The sequence below is a fragment of the Pempheris klunzingeri genome, chromosome 3, assembly GCF_042242105.1.
Source record: "Pempheris klunzingeri isolate RE-2024b chromosome 3, fPemKlu1.hap1, whole genome shotgun sequence".
Classification (NCBI taxonomy): domain Eukaryota; kingdom Metazoa; phylum Chordata; class Actinopteri; order Acropomatiformes; family Pempheridae; genus Pempheris; species Pempheris klunzingeri.
Window position 1 is genome coordinate 5,383,280 of NC_092014.1, and position 20,785 is coordinate 5,404,064.

General features: G+C 42.5%; 2 protein-coding genes across 2 annotated transcripts; both read right to left on the reverse strand.

The window, feature by feature from the left end:
• Positions 1-3,924: 3,924 nt before the first annotated feature.
• LOC139199107 (uncharacterized) lies at positions 3,925-9,780 on the reverse strand. The gene is made up of 7 exons (XM_070828122.1): positions 9,542-9,780; positions 8,363-8,422; positions 7,103-7,184; positions 6,889-7,009; positions 6,663-6,802; positions 5,352-5,515; positions 3,925-4,423 (listed from the first exon to the last, which is right to left on the reverse strand). Exons 1-7 carry the CDS (start codon positions 9,778-9,780, stop codon positions 3,925-3,927), a joined length of 1,305 nt encoding a protein of 434 aa, XP_070684223.1.
• Positions 9,781-10,571: 791 nt separating this feature from the next.
• Positions 10,572-20,149, reverse strand: LOC139198742 (protein GPR108). Its single transcript, XM_070827672.1, has 18 exons — positions 19,966-20,149; positions 19,576-19,695; positions 17,868-17,918; positions 17,563-17,654; positions 17,401-17,471; positions 17,038-17,249; positions 16,878-16,940; positions 16,682-16,783; positions 16,471-16,604; positions 15,210-15,285; positions 15,009-15,082; positions 14,804-14,921; positions 14,583-14,713; positions 14,013-14,056; positions 13,871-13,920; positions 13,334-13,417; positions 12,668-12,789; positions 10,572-12,252 (listed from the first exon to the last, which is right to left on the reverse strand). The coding sequence occupies exons 1-18, from the start codon at positions 20,059-20,061 to the stop codon at positions 12,165-12,167; spliced, it is 1,728 nt and encodes a 575-aa protein (XP_070683773.1). The 5' UTR covers positions 20,062-20,149; the 3' UTR covers positions 10,572-12,164.
• Positions 20,150-20,785: the final 636 nt, after the last annotated feature.

Sequence of the window (20,785 nt, forward strand, 5' to 3'; positions counted from 1 at the left end):
CTCTTGCCCTCGGATTTGCTACAAATAAAAAATATTCAAAAAGTATTTGTACTCCCCCCCCCCATGAATATGTTCACGGCACAGCTTTCTTTTCCCGAGCAGAGACGCACTCTTGAGAGTGTACAGAGGGAAGTTTTGTAAAATGTTAATTGCACACAGAAATTGTTACTTTTAAAAAGTCTCATCACTTATACTTTCATTGTTTGAAGTGCAAACTCGAGAATGACTTTTTTTTTTCTTTCAGAGGAAAAAAGGAAACTTTATTAAGTTGTTTATTGAAAAAATTGACTTTCATAAGACGTTCGATTGCTGTCTGTTCCCTCTCTGGTTCTGTGGACTGAGGTCGAGTAGAACACCAGTTTTATACATAAAGCCAAACAGAGAAAATGCCTTCTTGTATCCGAGTGACTGACTGGACTTTTATCTTGTTAGTAGGTGGATCAAAGCACATTTGTTTTGCAAAATGAAAGATAGCCATAACCTTCGAAGCCCCTACAGTCCCGAAAGGTGAACGTTTTTTTTTTAATCTTGTGCGCACAAGATAATTTACCATAAATTCATGTCCATCTTTACATAGTACAGACTGGCGTTACGCTATTTAACATTACATTATCGATTGTTTTAATGTTCACTGGTTTATATACTGTTTGGGAATTTAAAGGCACCCACTGTCTTACCCACACATGTGCTTGGATGAGAAAAAAAAACATTAGATTGTCAACACATGATCAATATTCATGTGCTACGTAGAGATGCTTATGACTTTAGAATGAATTATCTTGTTCGCACAAGACTTTGGACTTTCGGGGCTCTATATTAACCATGTGATGCAGGGAGCAGATGTTGTAAACGTGCCAGTGGTTTTCAGAGATGATCTCCACAGCATGAATGGTTATTTACTGTATGTGGTATAAGCTTATTACAGAACAATATCACAGTGAAAACGTGTGGTTTGATGAAACTATGTTGATAATGGGTAAACCTATATGAGCGTCAGATGTCACATGAACAACACTGAACTAATAGCATATTGGAGGTGTCATGTCAGGCTTACATTTTAGAAGCACCCGGGTTGCTTACGCTCTGGGTTAGGGATGGGATCTAGCAGCTGGTTTCATTTTGGATCCAGTTCCAAGTTGGTAAAATACCCTCAAATCTGCAAAGAAGAAAAAAATGGCATATGCAAACATGATCACCATCACGTTCATATAGTCATGACTAAGTAAATGTGGTGGACTGCGTTAACTTAACTGTGAAGTGCAATATTTTCAGGAGGATAAAGGCTCCTTACTTGAATAGTTGAGTTTGTGGCATTCTTGAGGACGAGTGCGCCGCCTCTCTGCTGCAGGTGTTACACTGTGACCCTTTTTTCCCATCAGGCTACATTAAGTGCAGCATGCAGGCAGAAAAATGTGGGATTTAGTTGACACTTTCTGAACGCTAAAACTAGAGTGAATATTGTGAATATTAGTGGATATGATACCCATTCGGAACTGGATTCTGAGTGGATAAAATGCCATTGGACCCCATCTCTACCTTTGGCAGGGTGCACACAATTAAACTGATGTTTGGTGTTTCAGACCAGCATTCCTGTATGAAATAACAGACCGGATTAAACTCCACTGATCAAGCAGTTTCTCTCTGTTGTCCTTCCCCTTCCTCTCTTTCGGTATGTTGCTCTGTTCTTCCTGCCCCACCCACATGGCCTGTTGTTTCTCTCATGTTAGTTTTAGGGGCACATCATTGTGCGTTAAAGTCAGATCACTGAAATGGTAGTCTCCCCTCATGTGTGTCTTGATAAGACACAACACTGGGTAACAGCAGCGGCCCGACATTTGTGATAAAAACATCCAGCTCTGGTCTGGAAACAGAAGTTTTCAGCCAGCTTCTCTCTGGATTTCCGGAAGCCACATCGGCCTGCAACCGACGACGTCCACTGAGGGTTCGGCCGCAGCTTCAGGAGCTCTGAGAAGAAAGACTGGGCAAAGTTTGGTGCAAAGATGTCCTCTATTAGCTGTTGAAGGTATGCGTGGACTACTTTCTTCCACAGTGTTACTCTTACACTTACACTACCACCTGAGGGTGACAAAGTAAGGGCTTACATGAGGGGAAACATTTCAGGACCTGCTCAGACTCAGAATAACTAAATTATTCTCTTGGTCAATCAAGTCCAAAGACGACAAGAACACAATGAGTCCCAGTAGAGTTTGTTATGGGCTTTATTGCACCTTCCTCAGAACATACAGCATGTAGCGCAGATACGCATAAATAGACAATGGCAATTAGTCAGTGATGTAACTCGTATTGCATTGGTTGATCAGGCGAGATTCTTTGAGATCCTTGGGGCAGTCCCACCGCTTCTAGTTCACATTCTGGGTAGCTTTGGCATCATCGCCTACCAAACAGTTTGCAGACCACCACTATATCAATACTAAAATAAAACAATCAGGATTAGGGATTGTTGAGGACTGATTTTCTGGGTATAGACACACAGAAAGAGTTGAGTTAGGGCCTGACTTTCTCTAATGTACAACATCTAGGTTAAAGTCCTGTGGGATTTTCCTGTGGAACTGACACTGTTTTCAGGTGGTTAACACCTGAGCTTCCAGGTTCGAATCCGCTGGTTTGAGCCTTGAACCTTTCTGTGTGGAGTTTGCATGTTCTCCCCCTGCTTGCATGGCTTAGGTTAGGTTGGACAGGTTATTTGGTGACTCTGAATCACCCGTGAGTGTGAGCGGTTGTCTGTCTCTACGTGTCAGCCCTGTGACTGGCTCCAGCTCCCCTGAAGGATAAGCAGTGTCGACAATGTGTGGATGGACTAACAGTTTTCTTAATAATCAACATCTCCTACCAGAGCCGTGCTCTTTAGCCAGTAGTAGTAGTAGCAGCCATAGTCTGAATTAGCCAGAAGAAAAAACTGTAAATTATTAATTTTTACACTTGTGTGGATTAGATTTACCGGAATGTGTATTGTTTTATTTACTGATTAAATAGTATTTGTCATAATCTAAGTTTATATTATTGTAATTAAAATTGTTTATCAAATTCACAAAGTCTGATCAAATTGTACTGTAAATACTTTAAAGCTGATGTAAAACATTGGGACATATGGCCGATGTTTTTACAGGTACTTTAGAGCACAAATACTGTGAAAAAGCTTTGATTCAAGGTAAAAGAGGTATAAGTTGGGAGCTTTCCTGAACTTTGCTGTTGTATAGATCCGTACAGTATTAGAATTTAGGTTTAGGGCTGCACCAAAGACCCCAATGAATGCGCACACTGGATTTATGACAATTCATCAATATGTTGCCACTTATATCATGAAATCAACTGACGTGAAGCTAAACAGAGTAGAAGCTGATAGGATGTTATGGCTGGAGGCTATTGACAAAAACGTTTTAGAATCACTAATTACAGCATCAAAGTCCATTTACACGAGTGGCGAGAACACATTATGATTAGGTTTCCTCTGATATATCAGCCTACTGTGGCTAATCCCAGCTACGTTTTTAGGTTTTAGGGGTTAAACAGATGTTAAACGGCATCTATCCCTGCTTTTAGCTTTAGCTGGATGGATCAACACAACAAATAACCTTGAATAGTGACGTTCTAACTAATACATACATCTCACTTAATTCTATAATGCAGCTGTATGATAACCTCAGAGCGACGACGTGGACAAACGCGTCTGATACAGGAGGCTGCAGGTGCAAAGCTGTGACAGAACATATAGTTTAACACTAAGTGCCGTAGGAAGAAGTTGGTGTGATAAATAGGAATAGAGAGATAAGGAGGAAGAGAACAGCTTGTCCATCTATCGCGCACATTCACTCATTTTTCTGACAGCACCTCCACTGCTTCTTTCCTATTCAGATCCCATGTTAATATACCTGGAATAGCTGCTTAAATCAAACTTGGCTGCTGCTAATGAGCGTCCTCTGGCTCCACCACGGGGTCACTGTCGGCTCGTGAATCCAGGGAGCTGTGGGCTGTGCTGTTCCACGGGGCGGCGTCAGACTGGGGCTCCAGGGACGGGCTCAGGGAGACGGGATCGGAGGAGTTGGTCGCTGCGTCCAGCAGGATCTGGGTGGAGGTGGGGGGGTGGCTGAACGGGGCATCGGCAGGCAGGCTGGACGAGGGACTGGGCGGAGCGTTAGATGGGGGGAGAGCGGGTGTGTCAGAGGGCGTCTGCGAGGAGGAGGAGGAGGAGTTGGATGTTGTGTAGGAGGACAGGTTGGTGGGGGTGAGTGAGGGGGAGTCAGAGAGTGTGTGTGGGAGAGGCTCAGACGCAAATTCTGTGGGGGAGCTGGTCAGAGTCGGCCTGGGTGTGTGTGCAGGGGTCGGTTCCTGTGGATCTGTGCACACTAGCTGCCCCTCGGCCACATACCACACCTCATTGTGCCTGTTCAACAGCTTCAAGGGACTACACACACACACACACACACACACACACACACACACACACACACACACACACACACACACACACACACACACACACACACACACACACACACACACACACACACACAGAAGGAATGAACAAGAGAGACGAACAACAGTTAGAAGTGAGAGACATGTGCAGTGTGTGTGTGTAATCTGTCGAGAGGAATTCAGGCCACACAATCATCTGAATAATTATTCTAATTAGTGAAATATTTAATTTCAAAATACACTTACAGGGTTCATATAAAGTCTTGAAAGTTTGGATAATAATCATGATCAAAACATTCAATCTAAGTTAAGATGAACAGCTAGTAAATTGTTGATGTGGGTATAACAGAAATCTGTAACATTTTATAGTTTCATATTTTTAGTATGTTGCATTTATAGTAACAATTTAGATGTGATGATACATATTTTGTTTGGATGCCTTGAAAGTGTGTGAATCTTTAAAGGCTATATGAGCCGAGCATTGTGATGGTCAGGCTGGTGGGCTGACGTCAACTATTGTTTTAGAAAAATAACTAAAAGCTGCTCTGGAATACGACGTCTCTGTACATCTGATGGCAAGTAAGTCAGAACGATGAGCGCTCATTTGTGTCTGTTTAAGTTTATTGTGGTGGTGTCGAGTCACCTTAAAGGTGAAAGGCAGTTAAATTTTACAGAAACTCTCAGAGTAGGTTGGTGCACCTGTTGTAATTTGGTTGCAGCTCTGCTATTTATTTAATAGTTATGGATGTTTATGTCACAAAAGCTACACCTTAAAGACTTAAGTTATTTATAGGAAACAGATACAGAATATGAAAAACATCATGTGTGCAAAACTTGGAGGCCAATTTTAAGGAACTAGAACTAGTGAAGTAGTGTTTATGTTTTTCCCCAAGAAGTATTCATGATATGTGTAATACCTGTCATAGCCAACTCCATAGTGGTAGCTGTGGTTGTAGGAGGCTCGGACTCTCTCCAGTTCTTTAGTCAGCAGGTGAGCGTGAAGCCGGGAGGTGACGGACAGCATCCAGCCCCCGTAACTCCTCACATACACGTCCATCTCTGGCATCTCAGTGAAATACAGCTGTGCAGGAGACATGGCACGCAGCACTGACACATCATATAGCAACAGCAGAGTTTTAAGAAAAGTCACTCATTGGAAACAGTAAAACTGACTGAGATCCTGAAATTGGCCCTTTTTAAATACATTCAGTCCAATGTGAGTCAGTAACCACTAGCTAACAGTAGATCTGCAGCCTGAGACACTTCAGCTTTGACTTTATCTCGTGTCTTTTCATGTCTGCAAGTTTGACAACATCCTGGAATCAGTAGGTTTTTACTGTGGTTGGCAGACAATCTTAAAAATGTCAAGAAAGGACTGGAAGATCAAATTATTAAACTATATATACTAAACTATACATACAAGTGACACCCACTGAACAACCTGAATTCTAAATGGGCTGAATGAAGAAACAGATTTATTGTGATTGAGCGAGGGGGATAATAAGAGAGTTTTGTAAATTCTTCTGGCGGATAAACTAATCCTAATGATCAACTAATGTGTAATCAATCTATCACACATTTACAGATATTTTCTACAATAATTAATTCATACATTATTTCTTCCTAATTTAGATTTGGTCCTCCATATTGTCTGCCCATCAAATTAAATGAACATGTGCTAGCATATACTGAGCAAAACTCTGGATGAGACAACAAAATAAACCTGACTTATTTGATCAATTCAGTTGTTGAGCTGAAACATGAAAACAGAACATGTTATATGTTATATGTTATTGTCTTATTAGGTATAGGCTGTAATTATGGTTAATGTAGACAATGGACATGTTGTAGAAATCAATACCCTTAATTTACTCTGTAGCAGCAGGCTTATTGGAGTTATTTGTTTAATGATTCTTTTAATATTTGGATAATATATGGATTTTTAATATCCATGCATCCTTTAAATCATGAAATCATAAAACAGATGCAGGACGTCAGCACTGTTACCATCCTGAGACGAGCACCATCGACTTCTATTCTGCTGAGTGAGTGAAAGCAGCTGCACTAAATACTGCACGTCCATCAACGCTCCATATTGATCTCGGAGCAAAAATCAACGATCATATTACACACAGATACCGGAAGGATAACAGCGTTTGACCTCATGACTGGCAAGGGCGAGTTCACTGCTGTGTGTCCCACGTTAACAGCTGTCAGGCTCAGCTCACCTTGTCATTGGTGGGCGCGGGCGGCTTCTCCTGATAGGCTGCCGGCAGCGGGAAGTTGAGCGTGTAGACAGCCGGCTCCCACATCTTGGTCTCCTCTGGGATCTTGACGAGGACAGGGGCGGTCATCTCCATCTGGATGCCTGCCCACGACACACAGAATAAATAACACACAGAAAATGAACACGCTCTTCAGCGCTGATTGTCTTTGCGTCCGTCCCGTTCTTACCTCCTTCATTGGCTCCAGTGATGTACTGGAAAAGTCGCCTGAACGCCATGGCTGCACCCACGCCCATGAAGTAAGCTTCAGCGTCCGTTGACACCCAGCGAGTGGGGCTGTAGTGTCGCACCTGACTCACACACACAGATAGACGGGGAAATTAGAGAACAAAACAACGGCTTGTTGTGGAGGTGTATGTGCTGTCTGACGGGGGTCCACTCACCTCATATTCATCTGTTTTGCAGACCAGCTCATATTCCAGACATTCCTTTGACTCTGTGCAAAAGCTTGCGTTGGTGCTCGGCCTGTAACAGAGGGATGATTTTATTATCCAGTCACACTTCATGGTCTAAAGTGCATGGACAGGGTTGTTTACTTTTGTGTACGTTTGGTCTGAGGCCGCGACAGCATGCCAGGATATTTTAGACAACAGCAGGCTTCCAGCTTTGAGGTGCCAGGTTTGGGGAAGGCCCTTTGCTGTTTCAACATGTCAACACCCTCGTGAACAAAGCAAGCGAGCAAACTTTATTTACACAGAAGAAAAAGAAGTTACAAACAGGAGATAGGAGAGACAGAACAGATGACGTATTAAAACGAGGAGAATTAAGTGTCCAACCCACAAAGTAGAAGCTATAAAATGAAGAAAACAAACCAGGTCCCGTATTCTGCTCATTTTCACAAGTTCATACGTGTATTTAGAGGTCCTGACAGAGCAGGTTTACATGGTTTCAAGTTATGTTTCTCATAGCAGATATTGCTGCAGCACCGTGGAGGTTTTCAGTCGGCCCACCGAAGGGCTGAAGGAGGTCACATGTTCAACAGATCCCCTTATGACATCATAAAGGGAGCCAGTGTTTTCGCACACATCTTAGAGCAGGAGGAAAAAAAAAACGGTCTTCTCTCATAGTCTGGTGGTCTGTAGACACACCAGGGCCGGATATTTACATTCAAAAGAAAATACACAAATGCATTTTGCACAATATGGGATCTTTAAGAGTTTTTTTTTTTTTTAAACAGAAGCTGTTCCAGGTCAGCTTTAAAGTTCAGCCTTGACCTCTGAACAGCCAAGAGGTCCACTGATCTGAAGACGTGGTCACAGGACATAACAACTCATTATAAGTAGAGGCAGCTATTGCAGTATGTACAGCCTTGTTTGCTGAGAGTTACATCTGGTAACTGTATTAGAGCCTGATCCCACTAATACTCTTGTGGCTGAATGGAGAAAAAAAAGAAAAATCACTGCAGCCCGTTAAAATCCTTCCCAGATGAGTGGAGGCTGTTATAGCTGCAGATTAATGCCGTTTGTTAGGAAATAATGAGGCCTTCAGCAATCACATATCGTGTTGTAGCTGTAACTATTAATGGCCGAGCCACTCTGTCTACATGAAACTGATCTTGAGCAAGACACAGTTTGACTTTATAGTAGTTTAATTTAGTGTGCACATACTTTTGGCCATTCATTTATCCGAAGTGATCGACTTACCCAACACTTGCTTCAGCAGAGACCAGCAGGGCCAACACGGCCAAGGCTGAGATGAAAGCCCTGCAGGAGGACACAAGTGCACATCACACAGCCTCATTTAATAATGTGGGAAAACTTTAACCCATAAGATATGATGGACGGGGGATATGAAACAGACTAAAAGGACCACAAGGAACACATTTCTGGACTTATTTTTCAGATACTACCCCTACTGTCCAAGATCTGAAATGTTAAATATATGTCACAGCACTATTTCTCAAAGCTGTTTCACATCCTTTTCATAAAATATGGTCAGGACAGGTTAATTGTAACTTAGGACAGTATTAGAATTAGAAACAAGCTGTTTAAAATCAGCTAGTTGAGTCACAGGTTTTAATCAGGCACGCCAACATTTTGGAAATGGTGTCCTGGGAACTCATATTGATGTCTAGTAGCTGTCACTGAGGGACTTCTTCAGTTAAATTCAAGGATAAAGCTGTGTAGGGACATTTCCAGAATATTTAAAAGGCCTGTGACACTTTATGGGTTAACTCCCATTGAGGGATTTTTGCTAAAAAGCTTTGTTAGTGTGCTGCACTCCGGTGTTTGCACTGCAGAGATGAAATGGGACACGCTTTCCTGCTCCGAGAGAGAGAGGGGAGACAGGGGAGAGAGATTGTGCTGCATCATCAGGCGCTGCCTTCCCCGAAACCAAAGGCGTTTTGAGGTCACGGAGGAACTGCGATCACTGCATCATCTTCACTAAGACCCTCCAGGCTGTTTAATATGACCGATTTAACACAGACACCGTTTGAAAGAAACACAGGTTATTTAAGGATTGTCCCTAAATGCAATCACCGGCTCGCTTTCTTGTCTCTCTCTCTCTCTCTGCAGATTTCTGTCTGACTCTTAAACAAGTGATGCAGAAGCCTGGAAAATATTGAGCAAAAAGGGAAGATTTCCATGCGCGCACGGCGGATCAACAATGACGCAAAAAAAAAAAAAAAGCCAAAAAAAAATCAACTTCACCTGCGCATGACGCTGCAGAAAAGTGGCACAAACAGGCATCAGCACGGTCAAACACACATGCAGAGATGTCTCCAAATCTACCAGTGCGGTATTTATTTAGGATATAATGCACGAGAGCTGATACTCACATTGTCCCGGCGCCGTGTGTGTGTGTGAGTGCGTCCTTTCCACCTGCCAGGGGAGCGCAGGGAGGAGGAGGAGGGTGAGGAGGAGGATGAGGAGGAGACTGCAGTCTGCTGCACTCTGACGGGCTCCGCTGGGTTTACTGCGGACTGCAGTGAGGACCAGAGTCCGCCCGGAGCCCACGGGAGGGAGGGAGGGAGGGAGGGAGGGAGGGGCTGGGCTGCAGAGCAGGGGGGCCGGCAGCGGACAGCTGATGTGAGCCCGTCACTGCTGCTGATGAAGAACATCCTGATGTCTACTGCTCCTCTGCGTGGCCCCTTTTCGGTCTACGGAGCATTAGGCAGCGTTTTTAAAACATTACAGCAGAATTATTGGGCTGCATTTTGAGTTATAATGGGAGGTGCACACTTTAGCTTACTTTAAAGGAACATACCACCATTTTTGGCATATTCTACCTCTACCTCTACAACTCTTACCTAAAAATTATGGATTATTATTTGACAACAATTTAAAAACACTTGCTACAATTCTTTTTAATGTATTTATTTATGGATTTTCAGATTGTATCAACAGCCAGTGATTTCCATTCCTTTAGATATTCTATGAAAGTTAATTAGGAGACTGGAACAGGGCTGAAATACATTTTTATTATTGATTAATCATTTTCTCAATGAATCATCTGGTCTATAAAATATCTTTTATGCCCAAAGTGACTCTGGGGGAGACTGACATGTTGTCATATTGTCTCTTAAATGGATACTCAACAGATTTTACACATCAAGATCTAATCATGGGGAGTGCTCAGTGTGGCTCTGAAGGAGCTTTGTCTAGTCTAACAGAGTAATTTGGCATTGGGTATGAGGCTTAGAGTTCCCGTTGTTTTTTGTTTTTTTTTTAAATAGAAAGCCAGTGTTACAAACAGATGGTGTGGAGCTCAGTAAACAAGGACATTCAGCAGGCAGGGAGGGCCAAACAACAACATGATTCATCAAGTCTGACCATTCCTTTATGCATTCCCCTTCTGTATCGAAATACAATGTTAAATCGTTAAAGTTTTGGTTAAAAAACAAACAAAAGCTTCGTCTGAGACCTTTCCAGAACACCAGCTTTATTGTGACAGTTCACACAGACATCAAACAACCCTCAGCACAAAACCTTTTCTGCTCAGCTGGCTTACAGGCCGTTTACTCTGGTTGTCCAGGTGAACGACACCAGAGGCCGCAGACACTTCAACAGTCTGTAACCACTGTGTGGCTTCCTCATCCCTCTACAGGAGTGTCTGTGGTTACATCTCAGTAGTCTTTCCTTGATCCCTCACGTGTACTCACCCTCTCCGACTACGTAAAGGAATCAAAACATCTCATTGACTGTGTCTGAAGCACTGTCTATAAAGCCTCTAAGCAGTTCTCATGAAAGTGTTATGTGCCTTCATTTGTTTCAACCGTCGTCTTCTGTAAATTATTTACAAATGGCCGTCTACCCCGCTCTTCTGCGCGCGTTTCTGACCTTTCACCGATAAGTCTTCAATAATTAATAAAATAAGCTTCACATCAAGAGCAAGAAGGTAAAACCAAAAGAAGACAAATTCAAAAATGATCAGTTAGGTCACTTCTCTGTCCAGATTGGCACCGCATGGCCAAACAGGAAAAATAATACAAAACAAAAACCAAGGCTGTCGTTGAACACGAGCAGGGCCGCTGCTCTGGTCGTTTCAGAGACTGATCCAAAGACGTTTGTATTCATGAAGAGGCCCACGTGCCTCCAACTGGGCTGAATTCACAGCGATGTGAGTTGACCTCAACCACCAAAGCACTAAATTACAGCAGCGGTCCAAGTGACAGATGAGAGGAGCTCATAATAATAATAATAACATAATAATACTGAAATATAATTTCAATATGCAATAAGTAAATATATTGAAATATACAACCTTTTACATCCATATATTTCAATATAAAAATCAAATAGATAAGAAAAAAGTAACTTATAATGTGCTGTGTAGTGATGAAGTTGTATAATGACCAATGGGACATTACTGATCCCTGAACAGTGGGAGAGAGAAACGTGTTAAGATTATTGTCTGAATTTTAAATATATACTGATTAGCCTTTTACCTGAGTAGGGGCCATTGTCTCCAAAAAGGAAGGGGGGTGGGGGGGAAATGATCTTGTGTTGTCTCATCACATTCACACACACGTGTACTCACACCACGCACAAAAAGGTACAGCTAAGAGGCTCGCAGAAGTACCAATTTAAATAGCTGATATAAACACAATGGAAAGCAAGTCTTTCTCTAAAATGATATTATCTTTGGAGAGAGAGAGAGAGAGAGAGAGAGATGAAAACTAGAGAACATCAGAGCTCCTTTTCATATCTCCACCCATCCATGTGGCAGGATCCCCTCTCCCTCTGAAACCTCTCAGAGTTTCTGGGTGGAGTTTAAGGAAACGGAGCACGTCCAACAAAGTTAGTCTTTTTTTTTTTTTTTTCTTCTTTTTTTTTTTTGTTGCATAGCCAGACAGTGGGCATGACCACCGCAACCACTTCAGAGTTTCAAAACGGTAGCTGTCATTGGGGGTGGGGAGCCGTGGTCCGTGTGCATCCCTTTCTGCCAGCGGGCCTGGGGATGTTTTGTGGGTCCCCCCCCACCCCGAAAGATGCAGATTGCCGCTCACAAGGTGGACTCTTTCTGGCGCTCGCGTCCGTTAGACGTTTTCTTGACTTTGGAAATACCCTCCAGTGCCCCTGACTCAGTCACTCTGTTCACAGGGAGACACAGAGACAGACATTTGTGACAGAACCAAGACGCTATTGGAGCTAACAGAGCTAATCTACAGTGACGATATATGTCCTGCCTAGCTAACAACTTGACTACACTGGAGCAGCTACACTTCAGCTGCAATTTTTCAGTCGTCCGACAGAACAGATGTGTTTCTAACTTAATCAATCACGCTCTCGCATTTCAGCTAAGTGTGTTGTTGCTCCGGTTTCCATGCAGAACAACATTGGGTGAGCACAGGTGACCTACACTCAATACTGTGCCTGAATGCATCCAGTGTAGATGCTGACAGGAGGTAGAGCATGTCGAAGTGTCCTCGGGCAAGACACCGAACCTGCACCCTTAACACTGCCGTCGGTGTGTGCGAATGGGTGAATGAGGTCATTTATACTTACACTTCATCCATCTCCACGTCCTCCTCATCCTGGGGAAGCTGGAGGTAGGGGTTATTGGACGCTGGTCGGAACTTGTAGCCCGTTAGCACAAAGAAGATCAGAGTAGACACCTCTACCAGAAACTGAAGACACATGAGAGAGTGTGCGCGTTCAATGACGGGAGGTAGAAAAACACGTGCAACAATAAAAAACGACAAACACTGCTCACAGCTGAGCTCAACAGCCGAAAATAGCCTGCAGTTAAGAGGTGACAGCTATGTACTACTTTGTCAAAATAAGCACATTTCTTCCAAACCAGCTTCATATTACTGACATCAGACCATTGAAGCAGAATTCATAGTCCCTGTGCTGTAACTCATTCTAAAAGCTGACAGGAGCTTGCATGATTTGGTGAGTGTAACCTGAAACGTTTCCTCCTTCCCATAATGCTAATATCTTATCAAACCTATGGGCGGTTCTTGACCATTTGCTAAATAATAAAGGGCATTGAATGCATGTGTTCAAACATCACTCTGGCACACATCCATGTCAAACTTCCAGCCAGTTCTGCCTTGTCATTGTTGAGAGTCAGAGTCGGGAACAGGACGTCTTTCTTTAACAAGCGAGTGCTCGTTAAAGTAATAAAGTCAGACTGTTATTGTACATCTTTGCTGCCGTCTGTCTTACCTCATAGCACCACTGCCACTGGAAAGGCATGGTGACCTTGAGCAGAATGGCTATGATCCTCGTAAAGTAGATGTAGCACACAATCTGAGAAGAGGAAAACAGAATTTCAATAATAATACAAAGTTTGAACTAACAGTTTTTAATCTAAACTGATTGTTCTCCTCACTATCTCGCTCAAGGTTAGCGAAACCTTCCTTGCGACAGTGTAATGATATACTGCTCATTATCTAAAAAGGTCAAACAGCCGTGAATCCATGAGAAGCTAAATGAGAAGCCTGGGTGGCCTTGCTATACACTGTGACTCAGAACAATTTATTATAAGAATAATGTTTGAAACCAAATAGCAAAAGCATTTAACATTAAAAAACTTTTTTCAAATATTCAACATCAGCAACAGCATCAACAACTTGAGCATTAGATGTCTGGGATCTGAGGGGATTGAGGTATCGATCTATCCAAACGGTTGTTGGCAATATCAGCAGCAATCTAATAATGGTCGGCTCTTTACGACGAGAAAAATATAGTTGAACTTCTTACCATCACATAATAATGCCGGAAGAGCTTGAGCTTCTCCAAATTCATGGCAGCTGAATGGGACATGGACCAAATTTAATTTTAAAACAATTAAAATATCTACAACTCATCAAACCTTTTGGCTGCAACTGACTTGAATTCTCACCTTTGCCGTCAGTGCTGGAAGCTTCTTGTAGATGACGGATGGACCTACAAAGACAGCAGTGTTTGAGAAATATAAATATTTGAGCACAGACTGACAAATGTTATTTACCATAAGCCATGTTGGTGGTACGCATGTAACACTTTTTTATTTTATCAATTGTTATTACAGAAGAAACCATCGTTGACCTTGTTTTGTCATTTTGCACCTGAAGACTGTGAATTGAAAATGTGAGTAGTTTCCATGACTTTTCATAATGTGGGTTTATTGAGAAGAGAGGAAGCTACGTCGTGGCTGAAGTTACCTCTGATTGGCTGGTGGTGCTGCTCATCCAGCCCATCATCATGCCTGCTTTCAAGCTTTACCTTTGGTCTCTTTGGTTACCTTTCTTTCATACTGCTACCGATAAGTTAAATGTGCTTTTTTTCTCTCGACAAAAAGCACTGACTGACAACACTCTACGGAAACCAGCTGCTTCGGTACTATTCTAGTAAACCAGTCACAATTCAATTTTCAATCGATTTTTTAAAATGGAAAATGTGACTGATACAGACAGACCACACCAACACTGACCACACAACAGGGAAAAGGATGGCTCCACAGCAGATGAGATCAACCAGGAAGAGGATCTCCTTCCACAAATAGTATTCACTGGAGCCTTCCTCCGTAGACTCGATGATGATATAGGCAACATTAGCCAGGACCTGGAGGAAGACAGGCGGGTGGGTCAGCAAAACAAATACACTGAGTGCAAATAATCACACACACACTTACTGTTTGTCATGCACACACACCTGCAGGGGGATGACAATCATGAAGATCTTCTTTTCCTTGTCAGACAGGATGTATTTAACGAAAGCCCAGCCGGTGCCGATCAGTGCCAGTGTGATGAACAGGAGGGCCCCCTTGAGTCTGAAAAGAGCGTCAATACAAACTGTAAAAATTAAAACACGAAACAGAATAATGTTAAACTTCATACCCCGAAGAGACTGTACTTACAGGTGAGTGATGTAATACATGACAGCCCAGCCTTCAATAGGATGGCCCTCGGTGTTGATGAAGTGATAGTTGATCTGAGAGAGACAAAGAATCCACACAGGCAGGATAAACAGACAAAAGTGAGACACAATACGCAATAAAAGCCACATGCAAACTTGAGATGATGAAGAGATGATCTCTCTGGGGCGATTGTGCACTTACACTATGGAAAACCAACGATGTGGATTTGGTGAAGGCCAGTGCTGCCATCAGCCAGTGGATCTTAAACACACTGTACCTGCAAACATGCACACAGGAGAGGATGTTTAAAGATTTTATATAGTTATAAATCGGTACCACTATAAGGTGATCAATGTAATCAATCACGCTAATCAAGTTTAACTATGGTTTTTAGGTCCAAGTTTGTTGTGTATTAACAAAACAATACGGTCACACTTGGAGATAAGGAAATTATTAATTATACCGACAAACATTTCATATTTTTATTGTTCCTATTTACATGCACGACTTACAAATTAGATACAAAAAGATAATAACATTAAATAAGTTACATGAATCAATACAATAAAAACACTGTTAGATTAGCCTTACACAGTTTTGGTTTTTGCTTCCAAACCAGCGACATACCTGACTAATACACACGTGTGTACATCTCTCTCTGGGTAACACAGCATATCAGCCCCTGTTTTTTCCTTATGGATTAATTTTTTTAAGTCACAGTTGTCTCTTGCCTCCAGTTGAGGCTCTACGTTTGGGGAAAGTGTCATTTCATTTCTTTTTAGAAACACTAGAGATGTGGCTCAGAGGAAGTGTCGGCATGATGGCACGTCACCTCACAGGTTGTGTCCAGACTGACTGAAATATCACAGCGACGTTAAAAGCGAGTGCATTGTATTTAGCTGAGCTCCCTGTTGTGAAGGCTCGCCCACTGACACTGTTCACTGACACACTTTAAGGAAACGAGCCTGTGCTTTTCCTGCTATGACAAATCAAAATGACCATTGTGAGGTCTATTAGCTGAAAATTGTTGGAATTGCATTTTGTACAGACGTTGATATTCCTGTCAGAATCAATTCATATTTTTGTTGATTCCTTAACTTCTCATCTCATCCAATTTGTCTGATATTTAGTTTTATGGTCAAAAAACTAATGACATTCTCATCAGCATCAGCTGTACTTTGCCTTTTCTGCTAATTAGCATGTATTAGTGTGCTAATAAACTAAACTAAAATGGTGAACATGATAAACATTCCCTTTACATCAGCGTGTTAGCACTGACATTGTGAGTATGTTAGTTAGCTGCTGTTCAGCTCAAAGCAACATTGTGCCTCAGTTCAGCCTCACAGAGCTCCTGGAGAGGCTGCAGACTCTGCTGTTATAATGTGGCTGTTGGGAAAACCTTACAGGAAATGCAAAACACGTGACTCAACACTGACGTCCGTGTGCCTGTATGCATGTGTACCTGTGCTTCATGAGTGTGTACACCCAGACCATGGCGGCGGTGAAGAAGACTCCAGCCATACAGATGTAAAGACGAGACAGAGGGATTTCCGCTGCAGACAGGAAGCCACCTGGATTCCTCTCTGTCACTTCCACCTGCACGGGGATACATTCAGTTTCACACATGCGCACACCTGAGCATGCAAGCGCAAACACTAACACACACAACTTACAGTGAACGAGTACGGATATTTGATTCCAGGTGACCGGTTTGGACAGTAGTGGAACTTGAGGCTGTACAGACCCTCCGCCAGTGAGCCGACCACCATGTGGAACTGTGGAAGAGGGACGGAGAGCACGCGTCATGTAACAGCCAACCACATTAAACAGTGTCACATCACATATAATGGGGGCAAAAGGTGGACTTACGCTGAAGTTGTAGGAGCCATTAACTTTGTCCAGAGCTAAAGTCAGCTGGTTGACCTTGTTCAGCTGGAAGCAAATACAGATTAGAAATTGATTTCATGGAAATTGAAATTGAATTGAATTGAATCACACAAACACACACACACACAGACACACAACTTACCAGGAATTCACTTCCCTCTACTTTCTTATCTTCTACTGCAAGCTTTGGTTTCTCTTCTGTCTGAGCATCTTTGTTAATATCCACTGATGCAACTTCCGGTTTGTTCTGATTCGATTTATCGTCTGGTTTATCTGCATCTTCGTTTCCCCCATTCTCAGGTGGTGAGCCCCCTGCTGATTGAGGGGGAGCATCCCTGGTTTTCCTCTGAACTACTGGAAACAAACACAAGAAGGTACAAGACACACCAGGCTACCTGTCATAATCCTTGGCTTTCACAAAGTGCCGATAAAACTGAGCAATTTCTAGATTCTTACAGGACACTTCAAAGTACACTCAGTTTAAAATGCTTCATTCCACACTGACCTTTAGGTGCTTCAGGCTTCGGCTTTGCTGTCAAGATGTTGTCTTGCTCACCCAGAACTCTCACATTGACACTACACAAACAGATCACAATCATTAAACTGTGAAGCTTCACATTTGGATGTCAGGGCACAGTATTACACACTGCTGCTGTAACATACACACCTGAGCGTGTTCATGTCGATGAGAAAAAGAATGAAAGGCTCGTTGCTGGTTAACTTTGTGAGGATGAGCGGGCACGTGTCCGTCTCCTCTGCCTGGAGAAAAAAACAAAACAAAAAACAATCAGATATTTGTACAGCCTGACACACATCTCACCACTAAACCTACCCTATAATAGATCAGTGTTTTATATTAGTTGCATTCATGACTTGGGACATGAGACACAGGCTTGCCTTGAGAGTATAATAGCGTGACTGATCGAAAGGAGGTTGAGTGTATTGTTAAATATTTATGATTGATGTACTCACTGTGTAGGACAAGACCCCATTGTCACGTGACCTGGAGAGGGTGAAGCCAACCTAAAGAGAGAGTTACAAATCCAATCAGTCAGTGGGTCAAAAAATGAAAACGTTTTCAGTGTAAAGACAACATTTCACTCTAGTTGGCCCGTTCACAACTGAGTGCCATCATGCGATACTCATTATTTATTTCGTTTAATCTTTATTTAGTCGGGCAGTCTCATTAAGATTAAGATTTCTTTTACAAGAGAGACCTGAGAACAAGCAACATTCACAAAAACACAATAATAATAAGGCTTTAAAATCTCCGAGGGTAATGAGTGACTCTAGTTTGAGGGCAGATTGTAGTTCATCCAATTTAAAAGTAGCATAGTGCCTAAAACCAGTTCTGCGAACGTTAGGGCGGACGTAAGGAATCTCTAATGTTAGGCAGCCACTGGATCGAGTACTGAGCTTAGTGGATTTAAATAAGAGATGAGATGTGAGGTAGTCTGGAGGCTTCCAACAGAGGAGCTTTGTCAATGAACAACATGAGGTGACTGTTTCTTCTTTTCTGTGAAGAAGTCCATCCAACCTTCTGGTACAGAGCACAGCGATGAGTCCTGAATTTGTCATTTGTCATAAAGCGTGACGCACTGTGATACACAGGGTTTATCTGCTGAGGAGCTGATGGGGCGGCATGACAATACAGAATATCTCCATAGTTTTGAATGATAGTCTGCTGTCAAGCCAAATTCCCAATTATCTGTATCACTCAGTATCACTGAGTATCACTCATCTTGGAAATGCTCAAATGCATTATAATTGTGGCTTCCAACGATTTCTGCGAACTTCTTAAGTATCATAAAAAGCTAAGACACTACCCATCCCACAAGCTGCACAAGCTGTTTGTCATTCTTGTGTTTAGGTGGACTGACATTTCCCTGCTGCTGGAGCACTTAAACACACCACTGAATTGCCTCAGGGGCAAAACAGTCAACACTCTAAATACTCTGGACAAAAACTGTCTAAATATAAAATGGAAGTTATGTCAATTGCACAAATTATAAATGACACAGCTATTTAATGAATAGCAGTATGGTATGGTCAACTTAATTCTGACAAGAAATATTGGGACAGAGAGGGTAAGGTATGGATCTGTAAGTGCTTCTTTAGAGGTACCTGTCAGATGGTCAAACTATAACTTCAGAAACGTCCTCACTCCGTTTCCAACGCTAGCTTTACGGAGCACTTTTGATTCACAACGTGGTCAGACAGCACACTTTCCAACTAGCTCTGAACAATCATAGCCTGAATCAAGGCCAAGTTATTTCCGAATACAACTGGGTAATGTAGTTTCTAGCAACTTTACTCACACAGGAGTAATGTGTGCATTAGTTCAAGACTATTTTCAGCTATGGACTGACTGATACATCGACCAAGACGATGTATGTGGGATTGACTCAAAAGTGCCAATATTCATGGTAACAGAGGAATAAATGATTTTGAGCGATGGTGTGTTTCTCTATGACACATAGAGGAATAATATCAGCTTTGGCTACACAGGCAAAACTTAATGGTTGGTTGAGTGTCACCAGCTCAGCTTGCATTTCTGTCTTTAGATTTAATCTGTTAAATATCATTTTGATGAACACTTACTCCACTTGCTAATACTTCAGTGTTAGCTGCAGCTTACAGGTATAAAACCAACCCTCACACACACACAAGCACTTCTCACCGGGTGCAGGCTGTAGTTCACCAGCTGATCTGGGAGGCGCAGAGAAACCAGGTTGACATCCAGAATCCCATCAGCATAGAAACCAAAGTTGTTGAGATCGACGGCAACCCGAGTTTCATTCTGGGGGAAAAAACAAATAAACAATGGGTGAACTGTTCTGTCATTTAACATGTACAGCTCAAATTCACACGCACGTATACAAGCTCCTTTAGAAGTTATCATCCTAATTGATACTTTTCTTCAAAATCTACGTGTCACAACAGCACGACACCATGTTTAGATCACCGTCTGTCAATGCTAATTAAGGCATACTAGCTAGTTAGCTAATAAAACGCCGCCCGGAGTTAGCTCCCTGGCTAACATAATTCTAGTGTGAGGTAGTCGCCTTACCTTCAAGGTGAGCTTGTGTATTCTTGCCTCGCACCCAGACAGCAGTAATAGGAGTAAATATCCAGCCACGACACACTCTCTATGTGCCACAGCCATCACCAGGCAGTAACCACCTTGCTAACGAAGTGCTAATGTTAGCGAGCGACAATCTTGGCAGATGGCTAAGTAGCAAGCTAGCTAGCTAGCTGGCAGTCTTAACAGGATACAAGGCGAGTTACAGTAATGCTAGTTTATTGGTTCTTTAATTACGTAGTTTAATATCAAATTACATCCATTTATGCTGTGTCTTCCGGTTCTTTTGTGTTTTCATCGCGTAGGAATACGGCTAGACTGTAGATGGCAAAGTCTCGCTTCCTGGTCTTGAATCAAGACCGAACATTGTGCAAGGTGCCGACAAAAACGTCACCAAATGTAGGCTAACATCCGGGACACAGCTGGAGACGTGAGCCAGAAGAAAATACCGCACGGCAGATTCTACTACAGTAGAGGAAACGTGACTTATAACAGCTCCCCGCGTTAACTACACAGAATCGTGTGTTATTTTTCTGCCAAACAATCGATTTTCTCAGGAAAGCGGTCTTGACTATACCTTGAATTAGTTGCCGTGGATTTGGTCACGTGGTTCATATTTGGTCACGTGGTTCAGGATTTGGCAGTCAGCTTCCGGCTGAAAGGGCTCCACGTCGGATGAGGAAGTGTCCGGGTTGCCAATGTATGCATGGATGAGATATGATGTGATAACATGTTTGACACGTGGAACTAACTGATTTTCCATTATAAGAGTGTTTTATTCTTTATAAATCAAACATACTGACAAAAG

Coding starts and splice junctions, on each gene's coding strand:
- LOC139199107 (XM_070828122.1), bottom strand. CDS start 9,780: ATGTTCTTCATCAGCAGCAGTGACGGGCTCACATCAGCTGTCCGCTGC. Junction 7,185..8,362: donor TCTGCTGAAGCAAGTGTTGG/GTAAGTCGATCA, acceptor CCTCTGTTACAG/GCCGAGCACCAACGCAAGCT. Junction 5,516..6,662: donor CCGCGCCCACCAATGACAAG/GTGAGCTGAGCC, acceptor TCTCCTGCACAG/CTGTATTTCACTGAGATGCC.
- LOC139198742 (XM_070827672.1), bottom strand. CDS start 20,061: ATGGCTGTGGCACATAGAGAGTGTGTCGTGGCTGGATATTTACTCCTA. Junction 14,057..14,582: donor ATCCTTTTCCCTGTTGTGTG/GTCAGTGTTGGT, acceptor CTGTCTTTGTAG/GTCCATCCGTCATCTACAAG. Junction 13,921..14,012: donor TTCCAGCACTGACGGCAAAG/GTGAGAATTCAA, acceptor TGTCCCATTCAG/CTGCCATGAATTTGGAGAAG.